The sequence below is a fragment of the Chelon labrosus genome, assembly GCF_963514085.1.
Source record: "Chelon labrosus genome assembly, chromosome: 13".
Taxonomy (NCBI): Eukaryota; Metazoa; Chordata; class Actinopteri; order Mugiliformes; family Mugilidae; genus Chelon; species Chelon labrosus.
This window is the reverse complement of record NC_140346.1, coordinates 23,096,465-23,120,910: the sequence shown is the minus strand read 5'-3', so window position 1 is coordinate 23,120,910 and position 24,446 is coordinate 23,096,465. Positions and strand designations below refer to the sequence as shown.

The 24,446-nt window shown below is 42.2% G+C and overlaps 3 protein-coding genes across 5 annotated transcripts; all 3 read right to left on the bottom strand.

The window, feature by feature from the left end:
* Positions 1-13: 13 nt before the first annotated feature.
* On the bottom strand, positions 14-5,138 carry trmt9b (tRNA methyltransferase 9B). 2 transcript variants are annotated; one of them, XM_084558985.1, is made up of 4 exons: positions 4,242-5,138; positions 3,950-4,123; positions 2,690-3,602; positions 1,911-1,971 (listed from the first exon to the last, which is right to left on the bottom strand). In XM_084558985.1, coding segments are annotated over exons 1-4 (1,245 nt in total). In that variant the 5' UTR covers positions 4,399-5,138; the 3' UTR covers positions 1,911-1,970. The 2 variants fall into 2 exon arrangements, with proteins under 2 accessions (XP_084415110.1, XP_084415111.1); XM_084558984.1 differs by having other exon boundaries at positions 14-3,602.
* Positions 5,139-15,163: 10,025 nt separating this feature from the next.
* n4bp2l2 (NEDD4 binding protein 2-like 2) lies at positions 15,164-19,163 on the bottom strand. The gene is made up of 6 exons (XM_084559053.1): positions 18,518-19,163; positions 17,028-18,091; positions 16,792-16,916; positions 16,194-16,282; positions 16,017-16,093; positions 15,164-15,907 (listed from the first exon to the last, which is right to left on the bottom strand). Exons 1-6 carry the CDS (start codon positions 18,524-18,526, stop codon positions 15,760-15,762), a joined length of 1,512 nt encoding a protein of 503 aa, XP_084415179.1. The 5' UTR covers positions 18,527-19,163; the 3' UTR covers positions 15,164-15,759.
* A 183-nt stretch (positions 19,164-19,346) lies between these two features.
* LOC311498410 (breast cancer type 2 susceptibility protein-like) lies at positions 19,347-24,389 on the bottom strand (the record flags this gene model as incomplete). Of its 2 annotated transcripts, XM_084558982.1 has the most annotated exons (14): positions 19,347-19,827; positions 19,906-20,025; positions 20,295-20,545; positions 20,627-20,765; positions 20,849-21,015; positions 21,097-21,292; positions 21,388-21,500; positions 21,579-21,723; positions 21,812-21,967; positions 22,048-22,420; positions 22,960-23,130; positions 23,247-23,434; positions 23,520-23,710; positions 23,810-24,389. In XM_084558982.1, the coding sequence occupies 14 exons, from the start codon at positions 24,387-24,389 to the stop codon at positions 19,471-19,473; spliced, it is 3,147 nt and encodes a 1,048-aa protein (XP_084415108.1). In that variant the 3' UTR covers positions 19,347-19,470. The 2 variants fall into 2 exon arrangements, with proteins under 2 accessions (XP_084415108.1, XP_084415109.1); XM_084558983.1 differs by having other exon boundaries at positions 23,520-23,824.
* Positions 24,390-24,446: the final 57 nt, after the last annotated feature.

Sequence of the window (24,446 nt, the reverse complement as noted above, 5' to 3'; positions counted from 1 at the left end):
ATGTGGTCATTTTGGGACTGTTTTATAAAATCTGAGCTTTAAAAATGTTCAGCCATTTGAAAGCTAGCTCTGGCTGTTGTCTCTGGCAGAAAGAAAGCTGCGAGGCGATGGATCCCAGATTATTGCCCACTCGATTTTGCTCAGGAACGTCTCCACAGACACCCTGATCTGAGGACTTTCATAGGTTAAAAATGCCATTTTGTTACCTAATTTGGTAGCAGATACGTACTTAGGAAATATTTATTTTAACAAAACTCTTCAAAATTGCCACTGAAATGGCCAATCGAGCCAAATGTCACCAATTGTGCCAAGGAAATTGACAAAAACTAAAACTATTTGGAAAAAAAAACAATCATCTGTATCCGAAAAAAGAGAGGCAACTGGACTTGTAGAGTTTTTTGAGAAGATGTTTCACCACTCATCCGAGTAGCTTCTTCAGTTCTAAGGCTGCGTTCAGACTGCAGACGGATCTGATTCAAATCTGATTCCTTCTCATATCCGATTTTTAGGGCTGACTGTTCACACTGCCTTTAGCAAGTGTCCAAATCGGATATGGTTCTGTTCAGACTGGGCCACATTCTTCACCGGTCTGATAGGTTGCTGTAGCAACGAGCGGAAGCGTCATTCAGCACGTGTATTTGTCAGACGTCATATAATTGCGACAGCGACAAGCAAAACAACAACAAACAACACGATGGATGTACGTCACGTCAGTGTAAAGATTTATAAGGCATGCAGTTTCTTCCTCTGTCCAAGGCGAATTGTTTTCAAAGTCCTCCTCCATTGTGATAGCTGTAATATCACTGTCCGTGGCCGTAACGTGGCTCCTCCACAACGGAAATAGGCACGCGGTCTGGCGCATTGGTTCTGGCCTGGCGTCGCGTAAGTGACGTCACGGACAGTCAAAACCCATCTGAGTGTTGGGAGCTGTTCAGACTGAGACGCATCTGTCCATATCCGATACGAATGCGATATGAAACTACCTCTGGATGTGGTTTGCAACTGTTTGGCAAAAATCGGATTTCATGTGATCTGTCACTTCAAAATCGAGATCCGATTCAAATCTGAATGGGCTAAAAATCGGATTTTGGCTGGCAGTCTGAAGGGACTGGTGGGAAGTTGAGGTTTACATAGGAACATCTGTGGTCGTGCCAGTTTCTGGTTAACAGAAACAAGTCAAGCAAGTTTCTAATGGGATACACCCACAGAGTTTCTTATTTAAACCTCAACTTCACACCAGTCCCTTAGAACTGAAGAAGCTACTCGGATGAGTGGCGAAACGTCTTCTCAAAAAACTCTACAAGTCCAGTTGCCTTTCTTAAACGTTTTTTGGATATACAATGACCTGGATGACTGGGAACCTTCACAGACAACAATCATCTGGCTCTGCAAGGTGGCTAATGCATCATTTAAGAAGATATTCATCTTGTAGTTTACCCCATTAAGATGCTGTATTGCTCTCCTAAAGTGCTAACTGTAAATATAAGTTCATGTCAACTATTAAATAATATCAAACTGTACACTTTGTGGTCGTCTCTGGATGTTGATTCACCAGGTAATAAACAGTAAAGGCCAGCACAACCCCAGTCATGAACAAAAAAGTTTAATAAGGAAAAAACAAATTCAGAGTATTTACATCAGGTCACATAAGACATTAAGGTACCAGCGTCACTTCAGAACAAACAGTTGGTCCACACATACTGTACTGATAAGAATACGCACCGCTCTCTGCGCAACGTGTACGGATGACCAGTATGTTTCAAGTTTCACCTATTTTTTATGTATCAATCACTGACATCAAGCAGCGACATGTTCGTGGTACAGTGCAATGTTCATTCACAGTATATGAGGCAGTTGATCCGCTGAAACAACACCGGCTGGTGGCGCGATCAGCTCGTTACACGACGTCGTCACAGAACTATTGCACATATCAACATCAAGCGGGCGCGCACACACCGGCGACGTGATCTTCTAAAACACAAGAAAATGGCACAGATGTGTCAGAAGATATTCTGCACAACTTTGAGCTCTACTTAACGACAGATTGCGCACGAGCAGTTTACAGAAGAGCCTCGCCAGTGCATTTGGCTCCTTAAAATCAAACAGGCGGACACACGGAAAGCGAGAATTCTCCACCGAAGTCAGTGCATCGAAACGTAAAACAGAAGACGGAAGAATCTACTGACGGCTCACAAATTCCTCTTTGGCTAATAGTTAAAGCCTAAAGAGAAAAAAAACAGTGCATTTCTGAATGTCTTCCTTGCAGAAATATATGTGTTAAAATCAGCAGCAAGGGTGCTTGCTGTGGTTTTACAATAAAAACTAAAAAGAGTTTAAAACGCTGGACATTAGGATACTGCTTGTTGGCTTCAAATAGAATAAATACTTTAAAATGTTTTATTGTACCACACCTGCCATCCTCTGTGCTAAAAAGATTACAGTAACTACAGTAATGCCTTTTTTAAATAACGCTGTCTGACACAGAGCCTGCTCCAGGGCTACTAAAATTTAAATAAATAAAAGTTAGACTTTCTAAACAGTTGAGTAGAGAGCTGCAGCAGTGGAGTAGTTTAACTGTATCTTCATCAAATGTGTGATTCAGTGCTAAAACTTGAGGCAGCGGCGACGCAAAGTAAACTGTAGTTAAAATCATATCTTCCATAACTGAACTTTCTCTGCCACCACACACCAGTTGGCGTGGTCAAAGTAGGTCTGTGTGACGTGAAGCTCTTCCACGTGATTCTCAATCAGCTCCGCCAGCTCTCCCTCCCTGAAGACGTGATAGTACCTCAAACAGGAGCCTCCCACCTGCCCTTCGCTCCCCTGAGGACTCTGTGTGCTTTCAAGCTGCTCTTCTCCCTGCCGTCCTCCTCCACTTTCCTCTCCAGGCTGCTTCAGGTGCTCCCCCTGCAAAGAGACGAGATCCGGCAGAGCCACAGAGCTGCACTCCTGGGCTAGAGATAACGAGACACTTCGTTTCTCTGTGCCGTTGCTGTTTCCGTTTCCTCCAGAGTCATCGTGTCCTTTGTTTAGGTCAGTGACACAGTCGAAGACGTCCTCTTCTGAGCCGATCACGGACGGCGGGGAAAAGAAGCTCGACACCTGCTTGATGAGACCTCGTCCTCTCCCGCCCTGGCTGGTCTTGCTCCCCCCGCTTTCAGCAGTGGGTGAAGATAAAGTGCTCAAGTCTCTGGAGGACGACCGGGAGATGGCTAAGCTTCCAAAGTCAAACACAGAGTCAAGGGACCTGGAGAAGAACCACAGCCTCTGTGTCCTCTGCTGCGGGATGTTGCGAGTCAGATCCTCTTCATCTGCCACGGAGGATGTGCTTCTAACCTTCCTGTGCTTTTCGCCGTTGTCTATGGCTTCGCTCACGCTCTGTGCTGCGGCTCTCCTCCTGGGTTTGGCGTGCTCTCTGTTGAAGTCGGAGGGCAAATGAGGATTGGGGTTCCAGGGAACGAAGATGTCCTGTTTCTCAAATTTACGACGTTTCTGCTCCATGGCCCAGACGTAGATCATAATGCGTCCACCCACTCGCAAGGTGCGAGCCATCTCCTTTATTGCTCGAATACGGCGCTCTTTGGTGGACAAATGATGGATGACTGTGAAAAAAAACAACAATAATGTGTCAGACTCACTTGCCATTTATTAAATTAAGAGGTTGTGTCACATTATCAGTACAACAAAACACATCATGTACACCGTGTACACCACACAAGATAAATGAACAGTGTGGGTGTCTACTGTCGTCTTTCAGCCTAATTGGACTCTTTTGTTGGAGGACGCATGAATTATTTCACGGTGTTGACCAGGCAACACAAGTTCATGCTAAAGTGATGTTCTTCATTGTATGAATTAATTCAATCTGAAGCCAGTGGCAGCTACGACAGTTGAGCTCATGCATTTGAAAGAAGTGCTTTGCTACTTTAGCTGCGTGTGTGTCCTTCACCTGCGATAGAGAGCACAGCGTCGAAGCAGCCGTCCCTGTAAGGCAGATGCAGCCCGTCACACATCTGGACCTCGTGCCCTTGGCTCCAGGCAAAGTCCACCAGGGGGCGACAAACATCGCACCCCAGCTTGAACACGTCCTTGTTGATGTGGAGGTACTTGCCATTGCCACAGCCTGCCAAGGACGAGACGGTCACACGCAACGTTACAGGCTAAACTGTAAATGCGCGTGATAAATATTCAAGTGTTCGGAGATTATCATGATTAACGTTACTGCTGGAGGTGACACCCACCAATGTCGGCGACGATGCTCCCGGGCTGCAGGTCCAGCAGGAACTGGCGTACCTTCGGCCAGGCTTTATAGCGGCTGTCGTTGAAATATGGAGCAATCTTGTCATAGACGCTGTGCACGTGGTCTCGCTCGAGCTGACTGGCAGCCTCCTCCATCATGCTCGTCCAGGCTGCCTCATGCCTCACAGCTTCATGTCTGCCAGGAGGAAAATAATCTCTGCTTATTTTCACATAATAAATCCATCAAATGGTTACTCAATTTCACTGGAGAAATAATAACAGTATAAAAAAAAAAGCCACAAGGACCCCCTGAATGGGAACAACACAGTGGTGCTCCTCTCTACATGCTTGTTAAGATCTAACAAGGTCAGCTGGAGGCCTTAATCAGCAGACACTCTCAAACATCTGTCAGGCAGCAGCAGCAGCAGCAGTGGTAATTGAATGCCAAACCCTTTTTTTTTTCTTTGTACTTCAAGCACCAGCTGCATTAGCAAGCTCACATCCACCCTGCGCTCCTCCAGGAGGACACACCGAGGTTAAACCTATGAATGCAAGTCATCAGGATTAATTTGTCATCATTCATCTGCAACTTAGAAAAAAAAATCCACTATAAGCAGGTTCATTTCCACAGCAGCTGTGTCAAACAGCTTTTTTCCCTGTAACTCAAAAGCAAAAAAAAAGGGGTCGACATATAAATCATTTTTGTCAGCAACAAGATGCCAAAGGAACAACATCCATCATGTCTTATAATAACATATTTCATCGGCTGTTTTACACTCTGTAAGCAGGCACCGGGCTGCCGCTGGGGTTTATACGTTGTGACATTTCTTTTTTTCTTTCTTTCAGCATCACAGCCCAACAAGAGATTTCAGCATCAGCTCTTTTTCCACAGCTCGCTTTTACCTAAGATGACCTTCACTCAGAATGTATGGTTAGTATGTGTTTAGACTTTCAGTCTGCTCTGGTCTTAGTGACTGCAAGTACAACGAGGATGCATCTTGGAGAACTTGCCACAGTTTTTTTCTCTGGATTTAGGTTCAGTTCAACTCAATTCAATTTTACTGATCAGCCACAACATTAAAACAACTGACTGGAGAAGTGAATAACATTGACCATCTTGTGACAATCCAATGTTCTGCTGGGAAACCTTTGGACCTGGCATTCATTCGTGTTGATGTTACTTAGATATGTACCACCCACCCAGACCAGACCAGACCAGACCAGGCACCCCCACTCCATAGCAATGACACTCCTTGATGGCAGCAGCCATCCCCAGCAGGATGCAGCCTGACACAGGCACACACACAAAAACGGCACAAGGTGTTGACCTGGCCTCCAAATTCACTAGATCCCAAACTGATCAAGTATCTGTGGGATGATCCACAGAGGCCCCTCCCCTCAACCCATAGAACCCAAAGGCCCCCACTAACAACATTCTGTTGCCAGACACCACAGGACACCCTCAGAAGGCCCATGTCCATTCTCTGATGACAAAGACGGAGGCACAAGTCATAATGTTACACCAGATCGGTGTATATCATCAATGACAATCCAAACCGTCTCAAGAGGCTTTACAGAACCCAGACTCTAAAATCCCAAGAGCAGGCAGTGAGGCAAAGATGATAATGAAAAACTACCTTGTAACAGGAAGAAACCTTGAGTCATATGCTTCAGCTTAAGGTCGGCCAGGTAGAGAGAGAGACAAATGATTACATGCATCTGGATAAAGCAAACATCACATGATACCACCGCCCCAAGCATACATCTAGAATGATAGAGAACTATCTTCATCAAACAGAAGATAAACCTCACACAACTGTATATTAGCATACAGACATACTTTAAAGATTCAATTCAGAGACACACTCAGTATTTCAGACATAACTGAACAGTTCAGGGATTATATAATTGTGATGTTTGTATTTTTCACAGCTCCCACTGCAGTCATCCCAGTTTATTAAGATGCAGTCCACAGCTCCTCCTGCAGTGCTGCTGCGACTCCTTCAAGCCCTATATGACTGTATAGTTGTTCTATGTTCTTATCCAAAGGACTACACTGATGTTGTTTGAGGCAAAATATTTCAATGTGCAGAGTTTGAAGTGATTATTATCTTGTGGTTTACCACACATACAACACTGTCTCCATCACAAGATGTTTAAGAGCTTGTTGGTACAAACCGCACGTGTTTGCAAAGCTTAAGAAATTAATCACACTATTGTAAACTTAATTTGATTTTTAAGGGCTGCCTTTATCCAAAAGAAAACTTCTGCTGGGTAAATGAATCACATGCTGTGGCAGCATGGCATCAGTCGTTTAGAACAGATGTTTGGACAAAAAAAAAGAAATGAGAAAGAAATCAGTTTGTGATTATATTTCTTTTCACAAAATTGGAAGTTTATTTAAGTTTAAACCTCAAATGTCCAACTTAACTTCTGAAGAACCCAACCGATTAAGAAAGTACTGATTTATTTTCTACCAACTCTGATATTAAGCAACAAAACATTATTAAATAACAGAGTTCACTTCCTTTGGATCAGATGTGATGGATGAAAGATGTCAGCGCCAATCCAGGCAGAACATTATGACCACCTCCATTATATTGTGTAGGTGCCCCAAGTGACTCATCAGAGAATGGACATGGGCCTTCTGAGGGTGTCCTGTGGTGTCTGGCAACAGAATGTTGTTAGTGGGGGCCTTTGGGTCCTATGGGTTGAGGGGAGGGGCCTCTGTGGATCACCCCACAGATACTTGATCAGAGTATATCTTTTGAGTTACTCCTAAAGCGTTTTTTTTTTTGTGTGTGTGCCTGTGTCAGGCTGCATCCTGCTGGGGATGGCTGCTGTCATCAACATGAATGAATGCCAGGTCCAGAATATTGTATTGTCACAAGATGATCGATGTTATTAACTTGTCCTGTCAGTGGTCATAATATTATGCCTGATCGGTGTATGTCACTGCCATCATGAAATCAATAAGCACATGTAAATGAAATACGACTTAAATATACCAGCAGGAATGTGAGGAAAGATCCCACGTACATCTCAAGTCTCCAAAGATCTAATTACAATCCACTTCATGTTGAACACTGCATTTTAAAGTCAACTACCATCCATATCTAGTCTGTTTTAAGTTTATCTGGAAAGAAATTCACAGAGCAATGTAACCTAATGACCCACATAATGTGTCTGTGCACTTTGCAGATGAGGTTAAGTAGGCAGCAAGCTATCATCCACCTTTCTTTAAAAGACATTAGGCCGACACGTCCTTGACCGTAACATGGACTGCAGCCCACTGTGCGCAGACAGATTTGTAACAGGATATTAGCAACACGGGCCAACCTGTGCTACACTAAATGCAAATACATCCCCTTCATAAAATGATCCACAGAACAATAAGCCCACGGTGCATTAACAGGCTGCCCTCCTCTGTTTGTTTAGCAGCATCGTTCAACTCAAGACCTATTTCTGGATTCATCTGCATCATACCAGGCAAGTGGAAGTAAAGCATCCCTTATGTAACACTGTAATCTGGCCTGGTTCAGTTATTGTGTGTGCCGAGTCCCCCCCTCACCCTCTGCTTGCTAAACTGTGGTAGTCCTCAGCTGACATTATGTAACCAGCAGCTGGGGAGGCTCAGAGCACTGCCGCTGACTGACAATGGGAACTAAAATTAAATCACTGGACGGAGGCAATGTCTGGCACACGGATTTATATCCGAGGGGTAGGACATCCAGTGGGTAAAGGTGAAACCGGTCATAGATTGAGTTTTAGTGGTGCATATAGCTCACCTTCAAAATTGCCAATAAGCAGATATTTTGATCCATACTAAATCAGCAGCTCAGAACATTTCCCCTTCAGCCTTCTTCACATTATTCTGCTCTTATGTGACTAAACAAACCCTGTTGAAAGCTCAAACCTGTTTGATGTGATTATGAAGCCACAGAGGAGAATAAAAAGGGGTTTATCCATCAAAACAGCCAGCAGTTAATGAGTCAAAATGTGGTGAGAGGTCTAGAGGTTTTTCTCAGCTAGACTCCCCTCACTGTTAATGAAACTGTGCAGTAAATAATTATGTTAACAGGTAACAGATACAGAGCACGATTGCTGCACAGCACAAAAAAGTGCAACTTAATTTAAGTGGAATCCCTTCAGCTTTTAATTACAAATAATTATATTACTAAATATATTTTGTGGATTATAGGGTGCCAGACCTGTGCTGCAGGTGGACTTTAAGTTCCATCAAAGTTTCCTAAATGTAGCTATTCCAGTCCAGATAAAGACAAAAGGTAGTATTTATAATACATTTAATCAACTATAATCCAATTTATACTAATGCAATAACTGCAGTTATTGTCTCGATAATATCTGCACGTATTCCCCCTAACTGAGATTATGCAAAAATGTCACTTACCGTAAACGTGTAACCCAGCACCGAGCAATCGTCCGCCTCTACCCGCAGGTCGCCGGAGGTAAACTTCCCTCTCGGATCTAAATGAGCGACCTGTCATCGGGACCGGAGGCGGCGGCGGCGGCTCGACGCGGCGCCACCGAGGACGATACCGGGGACATGGAAGGAGAGAGCCGCTCCGTGACTGTGATGACCGCCGGGAGCGAACTGACCGCAGGACGGCATCAAATCCATGGCAGGTTGAGCTCCACACCTGCAAGGTAGGAAGAGTGCGGGGCGAGACTTCCGGCGACGCCTTTCAAAATTAAAGCATCTCGGAGAGAAACAAAGGGAAGGAAAAAAATATTATAGGAACCTTAATTCACAGTCTGCTCATGGATTCATCTTTAGTACAATTTTTGATTAAGTTATTTTTTATTTTGTGCCTCTTTGCCTGACTGAATACAGAAAATTAGGTCTAATTTGTTTCAGTTGCACAATCACATAACACTAGTTTCACTAAATTAATATAAAAGACCTTTAAACTCATGCATGAACACTGTACAAATCTCTGACCTATAGACATTTATTTATTTATTTATTTATTTATTTATTTTTACACAGCAGACATTTATGGTTTTGTCATACTTTATGATGGCAGCAATTAGAGGAGGTCCTGCTTTAGTGCCTGCTGGTTCATTGTTTTGGCTCACTGGTGCATTTAACGGATTTAAGACCTCATTATTACGCCTCCGCTTTCCCTAATGTGACAAGTCAAAATGTGTGCCGTGAAAAAGGTGTATTGCTCTTGTCCGTCCTTAATTTGGTAAATGGTATTTTAACGTTATTTAATGGTGAAACAGGGGCTGGACCTGTTGGATGGTTCGCCTCTTATCCAGGTAGCTTCTTCAGTTCTAATAGACTGATGGGGAGGGTTTTATTAAGAACATGTGTGGGTGGTATCCACCTGAAACTGCTGTGACCATGAGTCCTAGTCTATTTGCACGGACATATTTGGGCACCATCTAGGGGCCAGCACGGACTATATCTGCAAAACAGCCAACCAGAGACTGTTCTTTTTAAGGAAGCTGAGGGATTTTAATGTTGACAGATCACTTTTAAAAATGTTTTATTTATCCTTTATTGAGTCATTCCTAATTTTTGCAGTGATTTGCTGCTACGTGAACCTTAGCATCACTAATAAAGGGGGAGTATTGTCAAACTTTGCCAAAAAAATCACAGCAGCAGCTTGACAATGTTTATCAAGCAAGAGTCATTCAGAGGGCAAAGGTCATCTAAGCCGACCCACATCACCCTCTGTATGCTGAGTTTCGACTTCTGCCTTCTGGGAAGAGGTATACCTTCCCAAGTCAAACAGATATCTCTGTTCCCTCAGCAGTAGGGTTTTTAAATAACCTTTAGGCATGTCCTTGCACTGTAGGCTACATGATATATGGTCATGATAACTCACCTGATGACATTCATTATTTACATCTATGTTTCTGTGTATTGCACTGTTCTGTTTTATGGTATGAATTTGGCTGTCGACTGCTGTTGCAAATCAAATTGACCAAATTGGGACAATAAAGACTTTCCAATCTAAAAATCCAATCTAAAAAAAAATAATAATAACCCACCAGCATATTAGAACCGAAGAAGCTACTTAGATAAAGGAGATTTTTAATCTGTTTTTATTCTTTAAATTAAAGTTTACATCGAACAAGAACTATATCAAATTGCATGTTTTTGTTGTAATAGAAAGAACCCAGGTGAAGTAATAGAATGGTAGCCTTTTCAACTATTCACTTTAATTAAATCTATTATAGGCAGTTCTGTCCACTCTAGTCCTTTCTATGTTATACATAATATTTATTATTAATATATTTATTTTTGTTAGCCCTACAGTAGACTGGCTACCTCACCTGTTGACAGCTGGGATAGGCTCCAGCCCTCCCATGACCCTTCACAGGACAAGCAGTTACATAAGATGAATGAATGAATGAATGAATAAATATTTATTTTTTTTATTTGTGTATTTTTTGAGTCGAAAAATAAAACATTTGCGCTTTTATTTTGAAGCGGTCGTGATGCAGTATCCGGTCTCATTGCTGCGGTTTTGATTCATCTGCTCGGTCGTTGGTGTGTAAAAAAAAAGATGACACGCTGTGCGGTCACAGCAGACGGCTGTGATTGGCTGCCGGCGTCACGTGACAACCACAACAAACAATGTGAACCAGGATTAATGGCTTTTAACTTAAACCCCTGTTAAATGCAACGAGGGGAAACAACAGACAATAAACGCGTCTAATTACATTAATCCAGAGACCGGCAATAATCTATAGGATGTGAATTTACAGGGAAAATTACATTTTGGAAATGATAACTATTAGTTTTTAGCTACTTGTGTGATTTCGGAGCCTTTAAAGAAAAAAAAAGATGAAGGTTTCCATCAGTGTTTCCTCTTTATCCTGCTTTTCCACTAGCATAGATATGAAATTGAGCAGCATTAAAGAAAAGAAAGAAAAAAGAAAAGCTTTTAGCTATGCGCCGTTATCCGCACATTAGCCTGTCAGATCCAGTTTTTGTTGTCCTCCTCTGCCCACGTGGGTGTCAGCTCTGATTGCGTCTGCCCTTTTCCGTCTCTTAACACGGCTAATGGCACTAACGTATTTGTGCTTCATCGCTGCCAATGAGGGAGCACAAAGCACTCATCAAGCTGTCTCATATCATCATCATCATTCAAAGCACACGAGCTCCTTCCCGCTGCAGGCGTCATCACATTAGAATCACACGCACCTTTGTACCTGGGAAGTACAAAGCGCGGACGCATTTACGCTGTTTGGCAAATGGACAAAGCGAGACGCTGCAAACACAGGTGTCCTCTCTGATGAGGTCTCTGCTCCGTTTCTGTGATAAATCCACTAAATTACAGATTCACTTAGTAGCCAGGCTCCATCTTACGTAGAGGTTGTGTTTCAAGGACTCCTAGCAGCCCTCGGCCTGGATGGTTTTTATTCTTAAACAGCTGCAAATGTTCCTCAGAGATGGAAATAATGTCACAAGTGAAGGAAAAAACAAGTCTGAGAAGTGCACAGAAAAAGCAAAAGAGAAGTTAGATAATGACGACAGCTATTCGTGGTGCCATCACGGGGTTTTCAGCTCCTCCAGAAATTATGACTTTTCCTTTTTCCGACATCCTGTTATTGATAGTATGCCTGTTGCACAAACTACAGTTCAGAGTTGGCACAGTCTTGTTGCTGTTGTTTCTTTTGGGAAGGAGGGGGGGTATAAATCCCTGTGACCGGCGCTGATATATATGAGCGTTTTAACCAGTTTAATCTAACCTGAAATCCTCTGTATGCCCTATATTCTTTTTCAGAGGTCAAAGGTCAAAGAGGTTTTTTATTGTCATTTCCACCATATATAGCAGGTGCAGTAGACAGTGAGATTAGAGGATGTTCAAGAAAATGGAGCTACATGAAGACACATGGCTATACAGAGACAATACAAGGGACTGAACATTAAGTGTGAGTGTGCGCGGTTATGCAAACAATACAGAACGGTGCAAAAAGTACAAACAGTGCTGTTTTCACTGGAGGAACTGCGGCCAAAATCCCATGTGCAGTATCAGAATAATAAGGACATCTTATCCTTTCTAACAATACGAAGATAATTTTCAAGCACGCTTGCAGAAGGTCACAGACTGAAGGCCTGCCTCTGCGAATGAATACTGCAAAGAGTATACAGATGCTCTCTTATTCTCATTATGGTCAGAGCTGAAGTAGAGCTCTCTCTTTAAGTCAAAACGCCCGTGGTGCAGGTGGTCCAAAAAAAAAAAAAGATTGTTTTGAAACAGAATAAAGATTGTTTTTCTGCGGAAATGAGTTGTTTCCTGGGCCGTCTGAGAGAGTTCAGCACTCCTGCTCATGGACAGATTGAAGCTTTATCAAGGCTTGTTGGATTTCAAAGGTCAGCGCTTTTAATTTAAAGCTATCGCACACAGCTGCCACCCTGTTCCCTGCTGAGATTATAATGTCGCTCTTGATTTGTAGAGAAATGATTTTGCTCTGGATCAAATATTCTGAGAGAGTCTCTCTCTCTCTCTCTCTCTCTTTTATCCAGGCATCCTTAAAACCTTATTGATTTTATTGAGGCGTTCTTTACAACCTTGGTTTATTTATGCAAATTGTTTACTTGCATTCTTTCCATTCTTTGAGCGAGTCCACGACGAATGACCCGAACCCAGTCAGATAGTTGTGCCTTGCAAGTTCTGGGAGACAGTGTTGGCAAACATCACATGATGGTGTGGATGGTCATATGGGCAAAACTAATGCCCGTCTCGAGCGTCACTTCTTTTGGCCGAGTTTGTTTCAGCCGACATTAAAATTAGTCACTTGACAAGCTAGCCTTGTCTAATCAGTCAGCTGATAAAATATCTGATTGTTTGTTGGTGGCTGGTCCCAGAATCTACACACAGTCCTGCAGCATGTCCCTTCATTTCCATCGCAGCCAAATTCTCAAATTAAAGCAATGATTTCATTTGTGCCAGGGTTCCTGCGTCCTAAAGGCTCAAATTTCACTTTGAAATAGTTTTCACAGACTGTGCAGCAAGCATTTAAATCATCTTCTCCTTCCTCCTAGGGAGCCAGGGTGCTTTAGCTTTTATCAAGGTCAGGACTGTGTTAATAAACCTCCAGAGAAAAGACAGGAAGCTGCAGACAATACAGCAGTCTGAGCAATATCACAGTCAGCCTCGGTGCATCACGATGCAGCAAATCATTCCCTGTTGTCATTCATGTTTTCATTTTAATGAGTCCCCCAAAACTTTCATTTTACCTTCAGAGTCATGTTAACAACAAACAGTCTGATGCTGATCAGTTCAGGTGCAGGTTATGGACCAGTGAAACATTTTCCAAACCAATTGGACGGCTGGAAAAAAGCATCCGAGATGAAAGCACAGCTGAAAACTGTGTGATGTCTGAAAATAATGGAAATACCATAAATAAAAAATGAACTGCACTAAACTGGGTTGAGGAACAGCAGTTGAGAACCCTGCAAAATACTTCGCCTGGGGGGAGATTTCAGAATTCAGCTTGAGCTCAAGCATGAAAAGAAAACCACTGCGATGAAGAACCCTTTGCTATCATGCACTGAAAGCCTCCTAATGTGGATATTTGCTTCACAAAACTGGCATTCCCGCCTGAGCTGCAGTTGTAAGATATCGCTGTTTTGTCTGCTCCTCTTTGTTGGTACTCCAGTCATTCACTGCTCATCTTCTCTTTCGCCAGAACCAGCCACAAACAACGCCGCTTTCGTGCATCCAATTGTTGCTGTGCTATTTTTAAACACGCAGCAGAAATCATAGTCTTGTCCAAAATAAACCACTTGTGTCTCTTTCCTGAAGCACAACACATTAACAAGAACGTTTCAGGTACCGCAAACAGAAGACGCATTTAAGAAAAAAACACTCCAAGCTCCAGAGGAAAAAAAATAAATACCATTTCTGGCTCTCGACACGCCACTGATTGGAAACAAACCATAAAGTCAACAATGCTTCACCTCCGTGTGCTGCTTTAATGAACACCAGGGGGAATAGAAAAAGGAAAATGTGATTTCCTGTGAGACACGGTAATGATTGCTATCAGACAATGGCCTCTCCACGCTCGCTGTTAGGGTTAGCTCAAGGTCAGAGCTTTTAACTATAACAAGGTCTCTATACGGTGTTTCCCTGCTGTAATTCGCTGCAGCCGTAAAGAGGTCACTCTACTTCGGCCGACTTGTCTCAGGAGAAAATTGTTTACATGACAGCGACAGAATGCTTTAATTATTTCTTCACTTTCAAACTTGAGCCCATTCCTTACAGGACGGCTTAACTAGTTTTCTGACTACACAAAGTAACAAAGGTCAAGCGTCCACCTGCAGGCCTTTCTTCTTGTAATCACTGCTTCTGTTTCTACTGATTTCACTTCAGCGATGGGGGATGCACCCACCCGTCAATTATCTTTAAGTCCTAGAGGCTCGTGAGCTACTGGACCTTGCACCAGCTGCCATTGGGGTACACCCTGGATGGGTTGTCAGTCCATCACAGGGCTAACACAGAGATACACAACCAACCACACCCACTATTTAACTCGCATGTCTTAGGACTGTAGGAGGAAGCCGGAGCGCCCGTAGAAAAGTTTAGATGTAAATGTCCTCTTTTTTGTCGCAATCCTTCCACTGCAAGTAAACAGGGAAACACTGAAAATGTGAAAGCCAGCCTCACATCGGTTTCTTGTACACTTTGACAACTGTGGAATTAGTCGTCCATCACAAACTCAAAACCGATAAGGAGGAGGGTATCTTAATGGGAGTATGAACAGGAGAATTACAGCAGGTGTTCATATGGACAACTGATTATTCTCTTTTAACTTTGTGAACTTATCTTTTAACTTAAATAAATCAGAAACCGTCTTATTGGTGGTCTTTCACTGTAACGAAAGACAGTATTTTTCCCAAAGAAACAGGACAATAAAAACACGACAGCACCCATGTATCGGTCATAAAAGAATACTCTTTATCTCTGTATGAATAACATCTTTACACAACAAACCCCTGAGCGATGTGGTCATAAACTAAATGAGGAGAATCATTTTAACGTTCGGCTAAATTAAACGTGAACTAGAAGACATCTGGAACTTCCTAGAAGATAAAAGGAAAAACTTTTTTTTTCTGGCGTGCCTTGTTGCCGCCAGAAATCAGCTCCTTGCTTTGAAAAAAAAAAAAAAAAAAAGATAAGATAAGATGACCTGGTAAACTCGTGGCTAACCAGAACAGAGCTGAAGTGTATTTGGGCATTTAAGAACGCCCATAAACTATTTTAACAACCAACTGCAATCAGTTAAGACAGGATGCCGACACGAGGCAGATCAAGGCAACCTTTTTGTTTTTCATGTTGTTGCATATTGTTCAGAACAGTTTGAAATATCAGTCTTAGAAAAAGATATTACACAAGCCAAACTAAACAGAGCTGTCTCAGAAAAATATATTTCTTCTGTATTAACAAATATACAAAATGATTTATTAAAAATTACGTAAAAACAGCTGCTAACAAATTTTACATTAGTACAAAAGGGCTGGTCTTCAAGGTAAACTTAACGGGCTGCGAAATCGTTTGGTCGACGTCTCTGGTTCACATGAGGTGGGTCTTGTGAATTCATTACAATGTCAATAGATATGGGAAATGAAAAGCGATCCAGCATCTGTGCAATCTTCTCCTGAGGAACACCGTGTTTGTTCCTCCTGTGGGGGGGAAACAATACGGAGTCGCTACGTTAGGGTGTGAAGTTTGAAGAAGTAGTTTTTTTTAATCCTACAATAAAATGTAACTATAATAGTTAGGAAATCGTACTTCTCCAGTTCGTAAGGATCGAATTTCCATCTGGTGTCAGGTTCACAAAACTCCACTTTGTATCCTCTCTCCAAAGCCTGTTGGGAAAAATTAGACATTTATTATTAAGAGCTACGGATGTGGTCTCAAACACCAAACAAAACAAAATAAGTATTAATATGTAACATCAACACCGACCATTCTGACATACGGCTTCATTTCCCATGCTTGAAGGTTTGTGTTATCGATAATAATGGGAGACCGTCCGTCATGCAGAGCATCTTTAGCTGAGAGAGAACAGAGCATGACAAGAAAACAAAAAATGTAAGTTACAAGAAGAGCTTGTCCTTCAACATTAAAATATTCTCCTGAACGCTACACCAAAATGAAGCGCATGGGAAAAAAAATTAAAAAAAAGTAACACATCTTAAACTTCCAAATCAAGGAGACACATACACACATTTAATTTGTCTCAAAAAAAAAAAAAAACACTTACAAGCCAGAATAAATAAGATAAATGTGAGTGTCTTGTCCTCCTCCTAATTGTCCCCAACCTCCTTAATTTGGAAGTTTAAGTTGTGCAACCATTTTGTCTTTATACACATTAAAATATAAGTCTCTTTCCTATTCCTAAAACTTTATTAACATGGATGAAATATTTGCCTAATACTTCAACAACTACAGTCACCTCTTCTAACTTAAACAGAGAAAAAGCATACCCCTGTATCTCCTCTTCTTACAAAAAAGGGAAATTTTATTTCACCTGAACATGAACAAGCATTTAATCAGACAATACCTCTGCTCTGGTTCCATTCATGTGCGGCTCCAAGAAGGCCTGGATCATAGCGGTAGTTATTTTTATGTGCAAAGTAGTCATCTGTGCTCAAAATAATCCCACTGGGACCAGTGGACAGCAGCTCCCTGTGACAAACCATCCCAAAGTGTTGCTTATACAACATGCATGCACTTTTCAGATACGTTCAGACGGACACAAAATCAATTTATGAAACTCAATGTTACACACAGATGTACCTGGCAAGCGTTGATTTCCCAGATCCCGGTAACCCCCTCATGAGGATCAGCACCAGGGTTGAAGGGTGTCTATGAGGATCATCACGGGGATCGTAGTGATGCCGCTCCCACACTTCCTCTTCTGGCTCAAATCTCTGGATCCTGTCAAAATCTTCATCAAACTGAGACCATTCTTCTTTTCTGTCTCCAGACCGCCTGATTAGTTTATCTGAGTGTGCAGCATAGTTGAAATCCCGATAGTCCCTATCAAAGTGATGAGGCGGATCACCAGAAAAGTCCCGAGAGGGGGGAGTGCCTACATTTGGAGGTGGAAATCTAGAAAATGCTGGAAAACGCGACTCGTCTTGATACTGGTTGGTCACACCCGGATGACTCGAGGTAGGATTCACAAGTGGTGGTCGTGGGATTTGTGGATTTGAGAATGCAGGTGGGGGTGGTCTGTGAGGGAACGGTGGCCTGTGAAATCTAGGATTCAGGGGTCTGTTCAGCGGTGGAGGATAATGCCACTGGTCAGAAACAGCACCAGCAGAGCTCAGCTCCGGGCCTGGCCTCTGTCTTCTAGGGTGGTACGGTTCATTTTGATACCAGTGAGGCCACGATGACTGAGCCGCTCCACTGCTTTTCTGGCAGCCGTCTGTTTCTGCAGAGTTTCTTGTGTTGACAGTTCTCTCCCTTGGAACATCCTGAGTCTCTTTGGTGGTAGATTTGCTAGGAGGTTTGCGTCGTTGGACAAAGCCTGTGCCTTGTTTCCCTGGGTTACCATTAGCACCATCAGGTGTATCGATCTTCTCGAGCTCTTTGTAGAACTCACTCAGCGAGTCGTCGATGTCTGACCTCACCGGGGCTGTTGCTGGAGGAAATGCTGGACCTATGAAAGCTGTGCTGGTGATTCCCACTTCCTTTAACACCCGCTCCCTCACATCCTTGTCTTGACTGCTGCAGCCATTACTCACACAGTTCGCATTCTTGTCAGCAGAGTCATCTTTACAATCTTCTGCACTTTCACCCACACACAGCTTTTCTGTGGCATTAGAGGTCGCACAGGAGAATTCAGTGAGAGACATCTGCATGAACAAAAAAATAATAATCAGAACAGTTATTAAATTAGGCAGCCAACAGATTATTTAAACTAATTATTTCATTTTGTGTGCACCCGTACTATATACAATAACGTTGAATGTAATCTAATCTAATCGGATTAATCCGCGTTCATTCAAGTATACACGTGTACCACAAAGTCAGTTTACATTAGCATTAATATGTGTATCTGCAGTTATAAAACGGTTTCATAACACACATATAAATATATATTTTATGTGTGTACATTCAAATCAAATCCTTGCCAACGGCTAACGGTTATCTATGAGCTAACGTATCGACCCACGCTTTATACGGGAAACAACAAATAAAAGACGAATTAAAAATGATAAAACAATTCAAGTCTTCAAAGTAAAAGTGTACACTTAATGTTGGTAGTGATGCAATCTTACCGTATACATTCAGAGTACATAAATGAAAGGATAACAGTGATATTAATAAACCTTGGTGGCAAATTTTAAACATTGCTTGCGCCTTGTGTTTACGGAAGTGACTTCATTCTTCTTCGTTTTATTATTAACGGCAGAAGAACCGGTTAGTGAGCCCGTCAGCGCCACCTGCGGCACTGCAGTGTCAGACCGTAAACTACGTTCTGCCATGTTTGATTAAGCTACTTACACGTTTTTTATTTAAATCATGATTTATTTTACGTGACTGTGTTGTACTGCATTATAGTGAAGGGTCTCATAACATTTATAATTTATATTAAATAGCAACACATCAGGAAAAGGAATATATTTTAAGGTAAATAAACTACTGTTACCTCAAGTTAATCATCCTAACTAAAAGTATATTTGGAAGAACTTTGTGATTGCACTTATAATTAACCGTTTTGGACCGATTTAACACATACATTAAATGTTGTATACCTTTGGTGGAATCATTTGTCTGCCAATAAAAAATCTAAACGTGTTAGTTACTACACTTTTGCTACTAATCAGCGACTTAACGATTAAAATGACCAAAGAGAATCTCCAGTTTGGTTTTCAACTATTGCACGTGGTTTATATTGTCTGCCTTCAGTATGCCACTATGCTATAAAACAACTACATAACGGTAAAAACAAAATTGCACAAAAACAACTAACTATTGGTATTTAAAACAGTAAAAACGGGGATAAATTGCAAGGCTGTAATTCTGAATTTGAGTAAGAATGAACCGTACAGAGATTAAACATTAAGACTTAATAGAAGATTGCAAATGAGCATGAACTGATTTGACTGAACTCTGAACACTTTAATGATTCCAGTGAAACAACAAACACAACCACAAAATATGTACACAGCATTTACATACACTCATTTGTACAGATGAAGTGTGCTTGTCACAATACAGTCGTATGCATCTACTTTCCATCACCGACACGCAATGCCTGCGTATCAATCATTGCCAGCTCTTCGTCGTTCACCCATTCATCCTCCCCCAAGGAGTCGACGGGTTGGTGAGCTGTGGTCTGTGCAGTTTTTAAAGTGCTAGGTGCTACAGATCTCCGTGGGGGGTTGAATGTCTTTTTCGCAAAAGGAGAAACCGCTGGGCCCAGACGGGAGAGAGGCGGTGGAGACGGAACACGAGACAGAAAAGCCAGAGCTCTCCTTCTTTTCAGGCTTCTGGGATCTTTTTCTGTTGAAGACGTTTTTGCAGGAGGGTTCCTGCTGACAGGTGTGAAAGCTCCAACGCTTCTGATTGGCTTCTGAAAAACAACCTGCATAAAAAGACAGTGTGAAGTGGTTAAGACAAATATATCAAAGCCTAACATACCAGAGCATAGATATTAACTCACAATTGTTGAGGAAGCAGGGCTTTGTGGCTGCGGAGCTGGAGAGGAGACAGAGCTCAGGCCATCCGATCTCAACAAATGTGAAAGCTTCTCCTCCGCAGACAGAAAGAAGTTTTCTTGACACTGAGAATACATCACAACATAAGAGTTATCTCATTTTAATATATTTCATACAAGATGAAAAGAAATTAGAGCATCACACATCTGTGCACTTGCATCCAACCACTGTATTTTCTTTACGCCCAATTTTGCAATTGTGCTTCGCTGATTTCTGTTTCAAGTGGATGTGTCCCATTTCAAACAAGAAATAAAGACATGATTGTAATTACGACTTCTCGATAAAGAGAATGGTAAATGCTGATTTTGAAGCATGTCAGCATCTGTGAAGGTACCTGGCTTTTGAGTTGTCTGAGGGATTCCTGTAGATGCGCCTCTTTGGGGTTCGTAGAGAAGACGGTGAGATCTCCAGCATAGACGACCGGTGTGGGGTACATGGACTGACCTCTCAGCTGCAGGTTGCTCAGAGCCAACAGGACACGTGGTTTTAGCACGTCTTCCAGGCCAGCCTGAGACAAGCTGCTGAAACAGCGTACTTTCACAAAGTTTATATCCCCATCCGCCAAAAAAAACGCAGGAGAAGAACCTGTGTAGAAAAGCACAAACAATGAAACAGTAGACAGCATACTGATGGCAGAAACAGGAAAAGAAAAATCGAATTACTTACCCTGTTCATCTACGATACTAATGACACATCCTGTGAGGTCAACCTCTCCACATATCGGCTGGTATTCGGGGTTTTGAAGATGAACAAAATTTGTGGAGACTCGTGGTTGGAAACGTGCTGACAACCACTCTTGGGAAACCTGAACGATAAAATGAGATATATATATATATCAGAAAATGTTTCTGTCATCTTACATAGTATATAGAAGTCCTCCCTCACTACCTGTAGGTCCTGAAACTGTGTTTTCTTTGTCCCAGTGAGCTGAACACTTTCAATGCTGCTGCGTTTCTTTCCTTCAGAAGTAGCGAGGTTATAGACTTTGTACCGACAGCCTTCTTTCAGTAGAGACTGCAAGTCAGAGGACGGTCGCCAAAGATTCAACTGGTAAACTAAAACCAAGAAAACAACTTACAATTGGAACACATGCAAGTTACAGTCATTGTATATGAATCAAACTAATATGGACATACCATTACCAGGCTGGTCCGTGGAGTCAGCGACGCAGAGCCTCCACACAGGTGTAACATCTCGTTTGGGACAGTTCTTTTCGTTGTCCTCTGCTTCTAAAGCCCGACGATATCGATCCTGTAATTCAGCCTGCTTCTTTTCCATCAGAGAGCGCCTGTAAGTATGAAGAGCCTCCAACTGTTGTTCACTCAGATGAGCCTAGGACATGGATGCAAAAAAAAAAAAAAAAAGGTAAGGTGCTGCAACCATTCATATTGAGAGAAATTAATCCAACAATCAGTGATTCTTATCACCTCGAGGTAAGCTGGGTCATCCCCCACTGCTTCATACAGTTCCTCTCCATCCTGTAGACTTGCAACATCCTGATGACTAATTATTTGTCTTCTCCGTTGGTGCTTGATATTCCCTGGAAATAACAACTTGTTAAAACATGTCCAAATTTTTTTTACCTCTGTCCTTAACTTGTGGAAACCATGATCCCCACCTTTCTCATCTTCAAACTGAGCTTGAATCTTGGCATATAGGATCTCCATAGCTTTTTGTTTATGGCTGCTGAATCGTCTCGCCTCCTTCTCTTCTGCACGAACAGAACGAAACACAACACCCCCATCTGGTTTCCTCTCCATCCACTGGGCAACGTAACACAAATACGGTCATAACATGAACCTTTGGGACAAACATTGGCAATACTGTGTATCAAAGCAACACTAAACGCACCTGTATGGGGTAGCTTCTCAGTATGACAATGTCAACACATCCTACTGGCCCCCCATTGCTATACAAAGATGAGATTGGAAGCAGGAATGGCCGTGGGTCTTTGTGAAACCCCAGCTTAGCATCCCATCGTGCTGGTCTGCTGCTATTGGCACAAATCTAAACAATAAATAAAATAACCTGTTATTTGGCTGCCAAGTGAGAAAATACAATAACCTGTGACATCCCTCTTAAAGCACCTTTAACATGAGAGAATCAGGTGCCTCCAGAGGGGAGCAAGCATCTTGCGATCCAACCAGCTGAGCCCCGTGGATGATCAACTTGCCACCGACATCCAGTCGTCCCTTGTGAAGCATTGCTGTTAAAGGTTCATCCAGCTGGGCTTTAATGGCATACCAACCATCAGTCAGCCAAACGACTCCAGACGGAGTTTCAACCTTGGCATCAGTGCCTTGTGGAGTCACGGTTTCATTTCGACCCTTTTTGTTTGGATATTGACCCCTGGAGATGATCTCGGCGACACAGAGAACCAGGGTTTTGGCGGATGTGTCGTCCCTTTCCATGATTTTTCTCAGAGCTGGCCTACAGCTGTGGTCCACTTCTACATCATATCTATAAAACACAACATGAATGCTTAAGATGACAAGCAACAAATCAATGAGTCAACTGACAGATAACCAACAATTATTTTGATCATTTAAGTCCCTTTCAAAAGGTCAAAAATGTTCAAGTTATAGCTTCTGCAGTGTTTAAACTTGCTGGTTTTGTCTTTAAAGTGAACAAGAAAGGTCAAATTAAGGGTTTGGGGTTTTTGCTGTTGTAAGGTGGTAAGATAAGGAGTAGGAGTTTAACAAGTTCAAGAAAAATACATGAATAATTGCTCCGGCAATTTCTACACTGTTCATTTTCCAGTATTCTGACTTTTTAATCTATTAATTGTGATCGAAATCAGCAATTAATCAGTCTTGAAAATTAGGATTTGTGGACGACCATAATTAATATGTACAAGATCAGTCCTGGTCTTCTATTGTACTTGACATAATAAGCAATAAAGTGTAATTAAGAACTTACTGAATATTTCTGCCCACTGATTTTAATTACACTGGAGAAAAATACTTAACTACAGTAAGATTTAATCTTATTGTAAGTACCTGTACTTCAGTTGAAGCAGAACCTGCTCCGGGGTGAGACAAAGGCTGCCAATTGTTTCTGGAAAGGATTTTTCCATGGAGGCTTTCTTCCACACAATCCACCGGTAGTGATTGTACACCCACGCCTCACTTATTAGTTTAGGATCCACACCTGGGGTGTCACATAGTGCTCTGTGGGCAAGAGGGAACAAGATGATAATCAGTACATTTAGCTTGCAGTCTGCTGATTTGATTACCCTAGGATTATGATTAGTTCACCACCAAAGTCTGATTAATTTCACTGATACCTATAGAACTCCTCTTTCCCTGCAGTCCCATCATTGCTGGGGATCAGCCATCCTCCATCAGCAAGCTGAACACCACCTCGGTCTATAAATGTTTCCTGTTTGATGAACTGCTGCAAACTGAAGCGAAATGATTCAGCTGTCTCACTTGTGATCTCAGAAACGTGCTTCTGGACTCCATACTCGTATAGCTGAAAAACAAGAATGTCAAGATTAAGATTGCATTTTTAATCAAAACTATGACAAGAAATAGATCAGTGGCAGTTATGGCCTTGCCTGTTTTTGGGTGTATCTTGCTGGGGGTTTTCCACTGACTGCCACTTTCAACTTGATCCTCTCCGCTCCCGAGGTTTTTGTCAGATACAAGCTTCCTGGTTGAGGTCGAATGTTCTGGCGCTTCTTTTTCCTGAGCCTCATGGCTTGCATGTCTCGTGCCAACTCAATGCTCTCAAGATTCTGATGCATTTCTGTCAGGAGACAACATACAGATCATTATTTTATCTATGTTATGCAGAACATTTGCAGGTTTAAACTAATTTCACTTAAAAATGACTGCATTACTGCACCTTGGCTCCTGGAAAGTGTGTCATCCCCATTTGATGCCTCTGTGCCAGGACTGACGCAGCCAACAGAAAGGCTTTGATTATCCGTCACATTATTACTTGTACTGTCAACCAAGACAGGTTCATCAGTGCTGTCTTGTGTTTTATTAGTGGGCGGTACATAAGGGATTACAAAGACATGGTTATCCTCCTCCTCCTGAGGTTTAGAGGAGCTCTCCTGAACAATGCTTGTGTGTCTTTTAAACGGAGGAGCAAACGCAGGAGGTGTTCTTATGCTGTCCTTGAGTACTGTATTCCCCTTTGTGTTTGCATTTCTGATGAATGGCGGAACGAATGCTGGCTTCTTATACTGTGCTGATCTGCTGTCTCCTGGGTTTGTGTGTTGCATTAGCGTTGTATTCTGGAATCTGGATTCCATAAAGTTTTTCCCACTCCTATAGAAAAGAAAAAAAGACATCACAAAGAGTTGATTATCTGTCAGCTGCTTGGAAACATGGCTGACAATAAATCCGGCAACGTACCCGTGTGGCCTTGTGATGTTTGGCTGAAGAGCAGTGCTGTACTTGAAAACTCTGTCTTTCATCACACCTTTGAGAATTGAGAAAAAAATAATTATTGTATGATAGAAATGTACATTTCA

Bases quoted from the DNA above. Each gene is read 5' to 3' on its own strand.
- trmt9b (XM_084558984.1), bottom strand. From the start codon at position 4,398: ATGATGGAGGAGGCTGCCAGTCAGCTCGAGCGAGACCACGTGCACAGC. The intron at 4,124-4,241 runs GTGGGTGTCACC...CGTCCTTGGCAG, and splicing joins GAGCATCGTCGCCGACATTG to GCTGTGGCAATGGCAAGTAC. The intron at 3,603-3,949 runs GTGAAGGACACA...TTTTTTTCACAG, and splicing joins CGCTGTGCTCTCTATCGCAG to TCATCCATCATTTGTCCACC.
- n4bp2l2 (XM_084559053.1), bottom strand. The intron at 16,283-16,791 runs GTATTGTCTGAT...GTTCTCTCTCAG, and splicing joins TGAATGGAACCAGAGCAGAG to CTAAAGATGCTCTGCATGAC. The intron at 16,094-16,193 runs GTCGGTGTTGAT...TTTTCCCAACAG, and splicing joins TGAAGCCGTATGTCAGAATG to GCTTTGGAGAGAGGATACAA.